The following is a 13,889-nucleotide window of genomic DNA, read 5'->3' as shown; positions in this document are numbered from 1 at the left end:
CACAGAGAAATCCAAATTCAAATTAAAATGCAAATTTTAAATAATCCTACCTTTCCTGTCTGATAATTTTATTGGTATTTGCATGATAATGAATAAATATGTGTGTCTAAATATAAATGTATGTTTATTTTATATCATGTTATGTTATGTATATATATACTGTATTTGTATACTAATGTAAAATGCAACAAACACAAACTATTGATTACATCAGAATCATTGACCGTGGATTTATTTTGAAGTAACACAAATGTCAATTTCAATTTGCCAAGCTCATACCTCGTTTGGTCTGCAGTAGTTTCGTGAAGTAGGCCAAATCGTATGTATGTCGTCTCTTTATGGAGACAAAATGCTGTTTGATACATTAATCTGTACATTTTTAAGTGCCAATTCTTGTCAGTTGTCAGAACTTACCTGGGCCAATAGAAACATTCGGTAAAGAGGGAGTTCAACTTTCTGTACTTGAAATCGCAAAATGATCTTCAGGTGATCGATGAGCTTAAGAAAAACACCTTTTCGGCTTGCATTGTCCAGATATCCTAAAATGTACTGTTCTGTCTCCAAGAATCTTGATTTTGAAAATAAATGCAATATCTTGAAACTAAAGATCAAGAAATGTGCGTATATCCAGCTTTTGTCAGTTCCCAAACAACAGTTTATACTCTCACGTGTGTGTTTTTCGCTCAATAAACTCGATTATATTTTTAACTGGTTCGGATTGTTTACGTGGGCCACAGACCGGCTTTCCTATGTCGTCACCAAACCGTGAATTGTACCGACGTCCTTATTCAATTATCACTTGTGATTGACATCACACATGAAGTCGAAATTCTGCATTCGAGTAAACTTGTAACACTGGTCTTCTTTAATTCTTCGTCTAACTGGAACTTTGTCTCATAGTTTCAAAGTTTCAGATTTCATATGTTCATTTCACTCAGACACACGTTAGAGTGTAACGATATGTCACAAATATACAACAACAATTAACATTACGAAATACAGGGATGGTAGTGGCATATTGTCCTACACATCCCTGCGAAATACAATTACAGAAAAATATAAATAGATTGGTTTATAGTATTTAGTTAACACACTTTTTTCTGTTTCTAAAAATAATCCGGACCAAGGTTTTTGAAGATTTTCCTCTATTTCATATGGGATTTCCTTCTAATATCAACCATCCCTTGAACTATAATTTTCTTTGGCTTCCCCTTGCCAGCAGTTTGAATATCTATATATGCCCAAATAAGGAGTCCACTACTTATACTCTAAACAAAAAGGGATTAATCCTCTATTGCCGAGCTATATATTATCATTTGTAGGGTCTCCAGTCAGATCAGTGGTCAAGGCTCACCGGACTGACTCTACCTAATCCTATTGTTCTAAATGTCGCGGTGTGGTGATCACCCTGTCAGTTGGGAGAGGACTATACCATCTGTTGGAATTAGGTTTATAGGTATAGTGTTATGTCAAAGGTAGAGTCCATTTCATGATAGATAAAACTGTATTTCACCAGTGGTTTCATGTACGCATGATCACCAGGAGTGATTTATTATACCAATTAAAAAATATATATTTCAAAAATTTCAAAGAAAATGAAGCACCCTCCTTAGCATCACTTTATCAGGTGTATAATAACCAATGTTAGTATATAAGCCTAGCATGTTTATCCTTTTCATTAGGTATTGCCCTTGTACATATGTATGCGTGCAAACTCAGTAAAAGACAAACAGTTAAATCATAATTCATATTTATGACAAAATATATCAATATCAAATTGCCAAAATGCTCGCCTAAACTACATACACATGAAGGGCATGACACACACATCAACATTTTAACCAAAAACCTACATTTTTACCATTGTTTTAGAGAATTTGTTAACACTCGCTCCGCTCGGCCATCACAAAATATAGATACTCTATGTTATAAAATATAACCTGGAAATACCGCAAACTCAGAAACCTATCCTATAAATAAATAAATATACAACATTTGATATAGCGCCCTCTCTAGCTAACATAAGCCACTCTAAATTGCTTTACAGTACATAGATATACAATTTTATACAGTCAATACAATTAGCATATATATTAATCAATACAATATTGAGGAATTCGCAGGAGCTGCCTTATCAGGCGTTAGCTACTAGTCCTATGTCACCTGGCTAATATCTCCCTATGTGTGTATGCCTGTGTGTGTGCTGGAGATGCATATTGTGTTCTGTTTGTAGTGGGACCGTGCTTCCAACGGTATCATTTATAGTGCCACCTCACTTGAATGCTACAGCACAGATACCGCAACACCCACTATGCCTCACTCGAACTGTTTGACTATGAAAACAATATCCGATAAATTCTTGCTTTCTACGGGCGGCAGTCTTTGAAATAGTTCAGTATAACATCTTCAGAAAAAAATCGACTTGCTCCGCTCGCCGTGGAAATTATAATTGTCACAATTTCAGAAATAATGAAGTTCTATATATTATTTGGTGCCAGAAAGCAGTAAACATGAACAATCGACATGACAATTCTAAGTAATCAGTTCTAGATAAGTGTAAAAAATTGCATTTTTCTGAGTTTAAAATTTTGGGCAACACCCAAAATTAATTCATGGGTCCCCCCTGGAGTGGTTAGCTATAAAAAATGTAGGAGAAATTTCCGGACAAAAAATCAAATACTGAAATGAACAAAGGGCGATAACTTTTGGAACAATTGTAAAATCAAAATTCTTTTAAGGGAGACACAACTTTATATCATGATTATAGTGTATACCAAGTTTCACAGTGATCGATGGAAAAATGTAGGAGAAGAATGCCGGACAAACAGAAGTTTACGCCGGCCGGACGAACCCATACCATTTAATACTCCCATCAAATTTGACGGGCGTATGAAAACGTCATTATCTGTCGTTTCGGTGCAATAACTGAAACACATGTTAACCGATTTTCTTCAAACTTAATACCTGGGTTAAATGCCTTAAGGGCTAAACCAAGTTCGATTACCACTTTCAGCAGACTCTATTTGGCGGAGTTATGGCCCCTTGAATAACGAAAAACAATATAAATGTTCTATAAAAAGTCAAACTTCTGTATAAGGCTTTTTCTTCTTCTTCGAGTTTCAAGCTATACATTATGTCTCAACAGCACGATACTCACATGTTTAAACCCAACCTCAATAATGTTTACCTAAAAAACATGTATGTCCTGCAAGCGGGGGATATAAATTCCACGAATTTGCTCGTTAATTTTGAGTTTTTCTTCAAATCTTCTTACATATTATGACATAACCAGACCATTACACACTGAAAAGTAACCTTTCGTCTTTGTTACTTTGGGATATTTACAACATCATGTAGTTTGGAACAATGCACATTTTTAAGTCGACACATTGGTTCGTGTTTTAAAATAAAAACGAAAGAATGGTTTTGCAGTGATGCCAAGTTCTCCGGTCTAGAGAGCGCTACCAGTCTGATAGTGCCAATCTCCTAAATTCAACAAAACCATTAATGGGATTTAAAACATAACCTCAACAATATAAATGCAGAAAAAATAGAACCTCACAACGACCAAATTTCAAAACTTTCAGACAAAGTAAAATATGAATGCTCGAAACAACAGAAATAAAAGCGTCTCCGAACAAAACTATTGGAATGAATGAAGAACAATTGAAAATATGAATAAAATGTCTGTAGATTGGTCAACACAAAATATAACTTACTGTAACTTTGCATTGATTTTCTTTTCTCTTCATGTTTTTAAACTTGAGCATAACAGAACTTTAAAATGAATCGTAGACGACCGCAGGTTTCCATTTCATCTTCGATAGACACGTGTGTCGCTTTGTGGGCGGGCTAAACACGTGGGTCTTGCTTTCATTGGTCGGAAATTCGTCTTTGATTGACAACATTCTTCGATTTTGATTGACAGATATTTACGAAAAGTAATTGTTTATACAATTACGTATCTCATTCAAAAACTGTTAATTAAATGCCATCTTATGTACATGAATATTTTAGATAAAAATGACTTATCGGCCGATTATTTTTCGCGAAATAGACAATAAAGAAGTGTTTTTTTCTGCGCTACATATTTAAACTCGGAATCGATGATGAAGTTCGTTATTAATGCTATGCTCTTTTGTAAACTTAGCATATAGTCTGTCAATGAGAAATAGGATGCTTGCTAATGAAAACGAAAACAGAAAAAAAGCGATTTGAAATTATAAACAAATAGAAGCAGACTGTGGAGTAATTGAGGAACAAATTGTTATCGGACAGATACGCTTACAAGTTAAGCTCAAAAAGAAATGAGATTGCGGGGTTTTCATATCCCCTACGGGCCCAGAGCATTACTGTAACAACTATCTGTTATGACATATTCCAGGGGTGTGTAGAGAGCGAAAGTGAGCGTAATCCCTGGATATCTAGGATGCCATGGAATATGTCATAGCAAAATTGAAGGCTCGGTGTGCGCCACCTTGTTGATGAGACAAGAAGACAAGTTCGATCCCTTGATGTACATCAAAAGAATCTTGCGGTCACGTAATGGTAAACAATGACAGACTTTGAAGTCGGGCGTCTCTCCTTTGTAATCTTTAAAGGACAGGTATCAGCTCAGCGATTGGTCAGGTTTTTTTACCAGAGACCAATCAAACAGCTATCTTCGTGCCTTCTATGACATATTCCAGGACCCCTGGATATCGAGGATTGGGAAGGTACAGTGTATCTTGATACTAGTTTTCCGTATGCTGGAGTACATACTATGCATCAGTCGTGATACAGTATCATGCTATAATTTGTAATATAAAACGTGGCTTTTAAGGAGTGCGTTATCCACTCGACCGGGTGGAGCACGGTGGATAACGCACTCGCCTTTCACAAAGGCGACCGGGGGTTCGGTTCTCCGATCGGAAGTGAACAGTTATGCCGAGTTAATTGCGACCGCTTTTTATAAACTTTATTCATTTTACAACAATTATGAAACAAGTTTCATAATTGAAATCTGAAGTTACAACATAACTAACACTCACTGCTTTTAACATGTTTTTGTCCTATAGCAAATAACAAAACATAAGTAACGCACTATAGCACAAGACCCACTTCCATCATCGTCGGTATCGACGGAGGAAGTTAAAGAGATGAAGATGAAGATCTGCCCGACCACCTGTTTTTTTCTGGGCATTCCGGTTTCTTCCCACTTTTAGATCCCCCCGTGCGCTAACATCCAGGCCATCAAGAGTGATTAATATAAGTTTTAATAACTTAATTGTTTAATAATTGTTGTAAAATGGATCAAGTTAAAATATCAAGTTAGTTTTTTTCAAGAACAAACTTCATCATTATACCAAGATATTCCTTGTTGTGTGTATGTAATAGACCTTTACACTTCAAGTTGGGAAACAAGGGCAGTGAATGATGAAGAAAACACATATGTAAAAAAACATTTTTATCATTAATCTAGACAGAGACGTGTATTATACCACGGAATTAGATTATCTAAGTCCGTGATTATACCTCTCTGATCCAGAGGATAAAAGCGTCATGCAGATAATAACATTAATGATTCAGTACCAACCGTAATAGATCTACGATCTCTGAAAATAATATATAAAATTAAGAACTCCGAAGTGCAATTGGTTAATTTTTAATTGGGAGTAAAAAGTTCCAATCAATGTAATTTCGCGTTTATAATAATCACTTTTGTTTCCTGATGATAGGCCTATACAATGTAGCTAGTGCTGAAATATGGAAGGACATGGTCGGTCAGATGACCCTGAGCGGTGCCTCAAATCCGATCAAGGATTTTTGCCATCATTCTAAAAAGTGTATACATGTTTGACATTTAACCATTCATCTGGTCTGAATATGTCTGTTTGTTAAGAAAATGCACTGTAAAGCATAAAAAATATTTTTACAACGTAGTAAAATAGACCTTAATCAAAGGGCCATAACTCATAAAAAAATCAAAGCCGGAAGCTTATGATGTCATTTTCATTCAACACGCATGCTCAAAGGGAGTAAATATGGCGACTTTCCGCTTAGATGTTTTACAGTCTGTCACATCCGTATCACAGAAAAACTGTTTTACAGCAAACCATGAGTTGGATTAACTAGACTGACCATCACATTTACATACTAAACATAAACTGTATCTCTGAATGAATCCAAATGTGAAGGCACTCGGAAAACTAGAAGCCACGTAACATCATCGAAATGTCATTTCTTAGCAGTTTTCGTAAACTTTTTCGTTTAGGTGGGGAGGATGCGAAGAAAAAAGAAGCTAATAAAAACATCAGACGGGACATAGACCCTACACAGCTCTGGGAAGTTATTGGGGAGCTCGGGGATGGAGCATTTGGGAAGGTTTACAAGGTAAGACTAAGTAAGGGTATCACGTTGACGCATGATTAATACACGAGGGGTGACCCATATATTTACGTTGAACGAGTTCACTTTCAAGTTGACACCGTGTTGAAGTTACATTTTGCCGGAAGGAAGAGTATCAATTATGATTCACATTTGTTTTTCACGATTGTATCAACATTATCTACTTGACCTTAATCATGATGAATTTTTTTTTTTGGAAATGACGATACAACAACGCAATGTCGTTGACTATTGACATTCATTAGAAATATGTGGATGAAAAAACCCACCGATATTTAGATTTTGGTTAACGCCCTAACCTACCGTATCACAGCCAAATATACATGGGCGGTGTAATTCTATTTTTATGTATGATTCACATATTATACTTGTTGTCCAATTCATAATATGGATTGTGCATATATATTTTGGCCTACATAAATACGAGGCCTACGCGAGACTGTCGATTTTGACATCATTCATGTTTGTTTACACTTCAGTGATTTAGCGAATGTAGCTGTCACTCCTGTGCTAACTAGGAAGTAAAAACTGAACTACAGTAGTGCATCTAATAATAGCCCTCTTCATTCAATATATTATGTATACTTCATAATCAGCACCAAAACATAAATAAGTTTCATATATTATTTTTCTCAAATTACAAAAGGTGTCCAATATGAGTAATAATTATAAGGGCATACATGTATACATGAACATAATCTTTAAAAAAATTGAGTACCCCTCAATGACAAATGAAGAGATTTTGACCAATTTTGTCATATGAAACATGCCTGGGAAAAGGGAAGCCAGTCATATAAATATGAAGGATATGCCTCCCCTGATTAGGGAGGGACAAAGCCAATTAAACAAAAAGAAATTTGAAAAAAACTACTGTTTTAAAAATAGGAGTGAAAGAATTGAAAAGAATTTGGTAAAAGCATCCCTGAGACTTGATATGATAGATGCTGGCATTGTATTTTGAAGTTGCTGTGGTAAGTCTCCTACTGGAATGACCAGAAATTAAAGGAGTCAGTACATCAGTATTTGCACTTTGTCCAGCACATCTCATATAATTGATTCTTTTGTTGCCAAACTGTTTACTAGACTAGTTTGTGAGTATCTCTTTGGCATCTTGCATTGGTGCAACACTTTATCCAGAGTTTTGGCCCTTCTTTCATGGCGCATCACTGTGTCACTTTTAATATCCAAATGTTTATGCAAGTAAACTCCGGGGATGGCAGAGTGTTGCATTCTGATGGTTTCTGGTTTTTTTTCTGTTCAGGATTTAACAGTGTCACAAAAAGCTGATGTCATTTATGAAGACAAGAGCCAAAAGAGACACTTTCATATGAAAGAATTGGTGGGAGAGAAAATGGAATAAAGAGATCCCAAAGGTTACACTTAAAGCGGTGGCTGCAGATCAATTTTGTTTTCTTCTCTGCCCCTTAACTTATCAGAAAACACAGAAAGTAGACCTATTCTTGCCTTGAATCTGTATTCAAGTATTGTCACTCACTAAAATCAGCTACACATGGATTCAGAGTTGTAGCCCTTTTGCTCACAATGTGTCACTTTCTCTAGAGCTGAGGACCCCACTGGAGCAAATATATCATATTATACAGTACTTTAATTTGTCACCTACATTTACCAAATTTTGTATGTTATGGGATGAGGTACGAAATTTGGTATAGTGTCCCTTATCAGAGTTATGGCCCTTTATTTTTTTTTATATCAAATTTGCCCAGTAGCTATAGGTGACTTGATTTCTCCAAGTATTCAGCAGTGTTTTTCAAGTTGATTTGGAAATAGCCACGCACCCTATCCTCTCATTGGTTGAGACATTTAAGTCTAATTTTTTATTCAATCAGGTTAATTTTAACTAAATGTTGTTAAAATTAGATATTCTTATCATTGCCTTATTAACTATAATTAATTAGGCTTGTGTTGTTATTTCGATTTTTTATGTTATTAAAAAAATCTGAGGTAGCTGCCATGGTTTCACTTTAGCAGAAGTAGTTTGATTTCATGTTTGTTTCTACACGTAGTTCAGGTATTAAAAGAGACTTTAAGTGAGTGGAACAGGTCTGACAGGTGATAGCTAGGTATTGGTTTTACATAATGATAAACACGTAATGTACTTCTGATCGGTACTACATTATCATAACTGCATAAATTTCACTTTCACACGTGTGCTTGTCTTCTGTGACAGTGTCTGTACAGGTGTAAACTTTGAATGTAAACAAGTTCTCTGTTGACTTTGAAGGTCATAATCAAATAAGCCATTCACCCCTAAAGTCACATTTGAACCATATCAAATCAAAGACTGGAAAAGTTCATTTTAAACATGAAGGGGTGAATGGGTTAACTATTTATTGGAAAATGGAAACACAATTAATGTATGGCCATTTACTATTAAGTATAGTACATAGATCTACATGTATATCATTATCTAAAGGCTAGGTAGTCGACTGTCCTCAGTCACGTTTGATGTTCTAGTACAGTTGAACTGAAAAAATCTAGAGGGTCGGCTTGAAACTTGGAGTATTTGGTCTCAACATTTTTTACCTGTGACAAATTTTAACGACCTGTGATGAAATCACAAAGCTTTTATTTACAAGTGCACTATTGTAGTAAAACAAGGATGAACATCTAATAAACTCCACAGTATTACTGATCAATGAATTAGTTATCAGTGGCCAGATAAAAAGAGATAGATTGTATCTTTATAAAGTCAATATTTACTTTAGATAAACACTCTGTATGTAGGTAAGTACCAATGTGTTAGTTCATACATGTGTTGACTGTTGACTCAGAGATATACAGCCTTTCTTATCAGTCAGATTGTTATTTTTTACAGTAATCAAATAAATGTTGAGTGTATAATGCATTAGTCGTGTTTCACTGTTCATAAACTTCAGACTTAAGGTTTAAGTACACATATTATGGTAAGCAATGTCACATGAATAACAGTGATTTATATACTGAAACATTCTGTCTGTCATTTAATTAAAATAAAAATGTACACTACATCGGATTTGGCTTGGTGGTTTATAGGGTTTAGCATCCTATTAAACAGCTAATTAAGGTCATTCGAGGTTGTGTTTTGATCCTTGTCACTTGTGGATAATGTACTGTATATATGCATGCATATATGGGTTCTGGAGGCAGAATATTGGTGTATTTGTCTCCTTGCAATAATTAATAGCACAGAATGAACTCTGATTTCAGCTTAGACAGAATTTGAACCATTTCAATGAAATACCATGCTGAATGCATGCAGCACAGCATTCCACCAGGTTACCTTTAATATATACATGTACTGACAACGGGTCAACCAGTTGTTATGATTAACCTAAATGCTGAACGTTAATAAGCAGGGAGTGACAATTACCATTTTTAAGGAATTGGGTATGTATGTATGTCCTGGCCCGGGGACAGAGCCATTGCCTTCCCTTTGGCAAATGTCCTACAACAATTAGCCAAACGTGAGGTGCTGTGATCAAAAATACATTGAAGAATATATATTTGACAGTCCTGATTCATTCAAACACAACTAGATGTACTGGAGCAAATAGTTTAACTCATTCACCCCTGAACTTTCATAATGAACTATTCCAACCTTGGAGTTGGAAGAGTTCAAATGTGTCTTCAGGGGTGAATGAGTTAAGGAGCTGATCATTCTCAAAAATATCACTGGCATTCTTTTAAATTGAAGCAGCATTACCAACAAGGAAATGTCCACATTAATTGGATCATCAGTGACCTCACTAGAAATTTTGATTCACATGGAAATTTCCACTTTGACTTAATAGCCTAAAGTAACCAGTACATGTAACCTTGTATTAAAAGGACATGTATATATATGTTCACAGTTGTACAAGCAGTATGAAATTAAGTACAACCATCAGACTTTCTCACAAGACTACCTCCTATAAATTGTTCTCGCACAGATGCTTTAATTATAGACGCATCATATATGCATGCATCATTACAGTAATTATAGAAGTTCAGCTGTCCATATTGAAAGTGAAAATAGCTTTCCTCTTCTCCATCACTTATGCATGCTGTGTGTACTGAATTCCACTAGAATTAAGATATGTCACCGACAGCTGATCTGTGGGGGAGGGATTTGGTGGGGGTGGCATGCATGGGGTCATTGTTTTGAAATACAATTACTACCCATCTTGTTTACCAGTATATCGATCATGATACAGGGACCAGCCCAGGTTGTCGATAAGTCTAGAGTGTTTGAACCCTGTGTGCTGGTAGGTCTGGGTTATAAGTCTAGAGTGTTTGATCCCTGTGTGCTGGTAGGTCTGGGAGATAAGTCTAGAGTGTTTTAACCCTGTGTGCTGGTAAGTCTGGGTGATAAGTCTAGAGTTTTTGAACCCTGTGTGCTGGTAGGTCTGGGTGATAAGTCTAGAGTGTTTGAACCCTGTGTGCTGGTATACATAGGTCTGGGTTTTGATCCTCGGCATCAGGGTATACAATGTACGTAACTTTGTGTGGGGGCTGCTGAACAGGGTCTTACTAAAAGTAAAGGAAATTTAGGTTTTGTTATATTTGTATTGGACCTCTCCTTGGTAAAATGATCACTTGTCTATGTCTGGATTTGTGTTGTATGTTTGTACAGTATGTGAAACAAAATAGATATTAAACAGTAGGATAAAGACCTTCACTCAGGAAGTCATTGTTTAAAACCCCCAAAAACAGGTAACAAGATGGCTCATTGGTACAGCTATCGTTAGAAGTATACATGCAGCTTTGTAATTCTCGTAAACTCTTCAACCACAGAAATTCAAAAGTGCAAAGAACTTGTCTTTTTATTCATGTACATGTTGGAATGCTGCATTAAAAGTCTTTATATATAACATGTTGTCAAGTAATGGTACATGTACATGTATATAGGTAAACAATGTGACCGTGCAGGTTTTAGTCCTCCAGTTCTCAATTTTTACACTGTAAGAGTACATGTGACATGAACATAATGTAATCTATTTAGTACTGATGTTAGAAATCAATTTGTGTGTCTTGTGAGAATTATGTTGATTAACCGTACCCAGTGCTGCATTGGACAGTTGGAGTGGAAGTTTTGGTGATTAGATAGAGACAAATTCATTATTAATGTAGGCCATTGTACGCGTGTACATATATAGATTCTACAAAGTACTCAAGGGTTGGCTAAGAATTTCGTACACGTTCTACATATGTCTTGCATGGATGTAAACTGCACAAGTATCTACATAGAGAGGCAGTTTTTAACTATTTTAAGGGTTCATACAATCCAGTTATGTGGGAAAACTAACCTTTTGCAAGGACAAGTACATGATTTAGTGCGGGGAGATGGCCAGAGGGAGCAAGGGGACTGCAAAATTTGAGGCGTATTTTGCAATTTGCCTAGACCATAATAATACCTGGTACATATGTATAAAAATAGCTAGGGTTTGGATAATAAATAACCTCACAGTTTGTTTTGATTTCTGAATGTTTAAAAAGGATAATTAAAGAAGCTCCACAATTTCGCAATTAACCGGCAAAATATGACAAGAAAACATGTGTATTACGAAGGGTGGTAATATAAATTCTTAAGGGAAGAATATATTACCTGTACAAAATTGTCCCATAGGTTCAGTTATACCTGGAACAAGGACGTAAAGTCCCATCAATCAATTAAGACCTTTACAAAATAGTCAGGGGGTCTTGGGTAAATTTTAGGAAGATGTAGCTATAGATTGGCATTAATTTTTTTATTGCCTTCCCCAGGATAAAAATGAACAGAGGTATTTGTTCTGCTTTAAGTCACTACTGTTTTCGACCAAACTCAAAAGTTTGATAGTCAGTTTAATATAGATTTTGGGGGCCACATTGGCCGTGTGGTGAAGGCGTCCGACCTTCTTTGATCACCAGCCCTCCACCACTGGGTCCTGGTACGAGGCTATGTGGGGCAGTCGCCAGGTACTTGCTGCAGGTCGGTGGTTTTACCTGGGTACTCTGGCTTTACGCCACTACCAAAAGCTGGCACGTCCTTAAATGACAACATTTTTAGCTGTGAACAGGACGTAAAACACAAACAAACAAAACCAAACATAATACAGATTTGAAATGTAACCGGTACAAGCAGGAAATTTCTAAAATTTCATATTTGAAATGTCCTGGTACAAATGTACCAGTGTACTGGAAATTTAGTTGAGAAGGAAGGTTTTCAACATCTTTTAGCATTTATGCTAAAATATTGGTAGTTAAAAAACCCCAATAAAACTCTTTCCACTTATACCATCAAATTTGCAGGGAAGAAATTAAACCTGAAACACATTTTTTAAGGCGTAGTCAAAGATAAATTTTTATAATTTTTCATGTGGCAATATTGCAAACTGAATATTATCTAATTTTAGACATCAGTGTGATAACATACACATCTTTATTCGATCACGTTCCATGCTTTATGCTTGCATTGGACCCTAATCAGTAATCTAATTTCATATCTCTGTGTATGGCAGGAACCGGGTCTGGAGTTCCACACGTTATTAAAGGTCAGAGGTCAAGATCATAGGCTATCAATTGCAAATGTCAGAAATTTCTGTGCTTTTATTGAATTTCCTTTTACTTGTCTATGCATGTTCAAAGAAATCCCAGACACAGTTTCTGTACTTTTAATTGGAATGTAATTCAGGTCAAAGGTCAAATCTGGTATGATCAATATCATCTTACATCACGTATATATCTGACGTGTCTGTTATACTTTTTGTTGCATTGGTCATGATCACAAACTAAAACAGGTGTGTAATGTTATATAGGGATTTCATTTATAAATTAATTGTGAATAATGTTTATTACAAACATGCCTATTACAATTACCTTGGTCTAAATTAAACTATTGTTTGCCATTTCTGACTCTGTTATATTGCAGCTATACATGTATAATATATAGTGATAAAGGAGCGGATCGCTCCGAAAATTTGACAACCTTAACTTGTCCACACTGTTGGAATTACTTCTTTGCCCCATATAATATTTTAATTAATTTGTATCCTACGGACATACCTCCATTAGGATCCAGTGTTATATGGGATTTTAATTTTACCGTCTATATTACTTCTTTGACCCATATATATAGTATACATATATATATACATTCTATTCTATTATAGCCTTCAGGATCAATCTATAATAATTCTACATGTTAAGAGTTTTCTCTTAAAGTATTTGTTATGTTTATATAGTCCTAGATTAGAATCATATATTTTTGATATAATTATTTTATAAACCTTTTCGTTGCAAAAAATAATTTTGAAATGGAAATTGACAATGGTTTATGAGCACCTACATGTACATGTGTATCTCTAATGTACTTGTACTTTTAGTTTCATTTTTGGAGAAAAAACATGATTTGCTATCAAAAATTACGAACATCTACTTATGATAAATGTAGTAATTTTTGCCATCATAATTTCTGATCATTTACAATGTATTATCAAGAATCACAGGAGGAATCCCCTCTCATCTGTAGTCCTAACGAGGACGTG

The 13,889-nt window shown here is 35.5% G+C and overlaps 1 protein-coding gene across 3 annotated transcripts in view; it reads left to right on the top strand.

Moving 5' to 3' along the window:
• Nucleotides 1-6,007: 6,007 nt before the first annotated feature.
• Nucleotides 6,008-13,889, top strand: part of LOC110446748 (serine/threonine-protein kinase 10-like) — a 102,794-nt gene continuing 94,912 nt past the window's right edge. For all 3 annotated transcript variants that reach the window (XM_021492048.1, XM_021492047.1, XM_021492049.1), the window contains exon 1: nucleotides 6,008-6,372. In XM_021492048.1, the coding sequence (XP_021347723.1) occupies nucleotides 6,214-6,372 (159 nt within the window). In that variant the 5' untranslated portion in view covers nucleotides 6,008-6,213. The remainder of the gene's footprint in view (nucleotides 6,373-13,889) is intronic.

The sequence above is a fragment of the Mizuhopecten yessoensis genome, unplaced genomic scaffold (genome assembly GCF_002113885.1).
Source record: "Mizuhopecten yessoensis strain PY_sf001 unplaced genomic scaffold, ASM211388v2 scaffold2977, whole genome shotgun sequence".
NCBI classification, from domain to species: Eukaryota; Metazoa; Mollusca; class Bivalvia; order Pectinida; family Pectinidae; genus Mizuhopecten; species Mizuhopecten yessoensis.
This window is presented reverse-complemented; position numbering and strand designations above follow the sequence as displayed.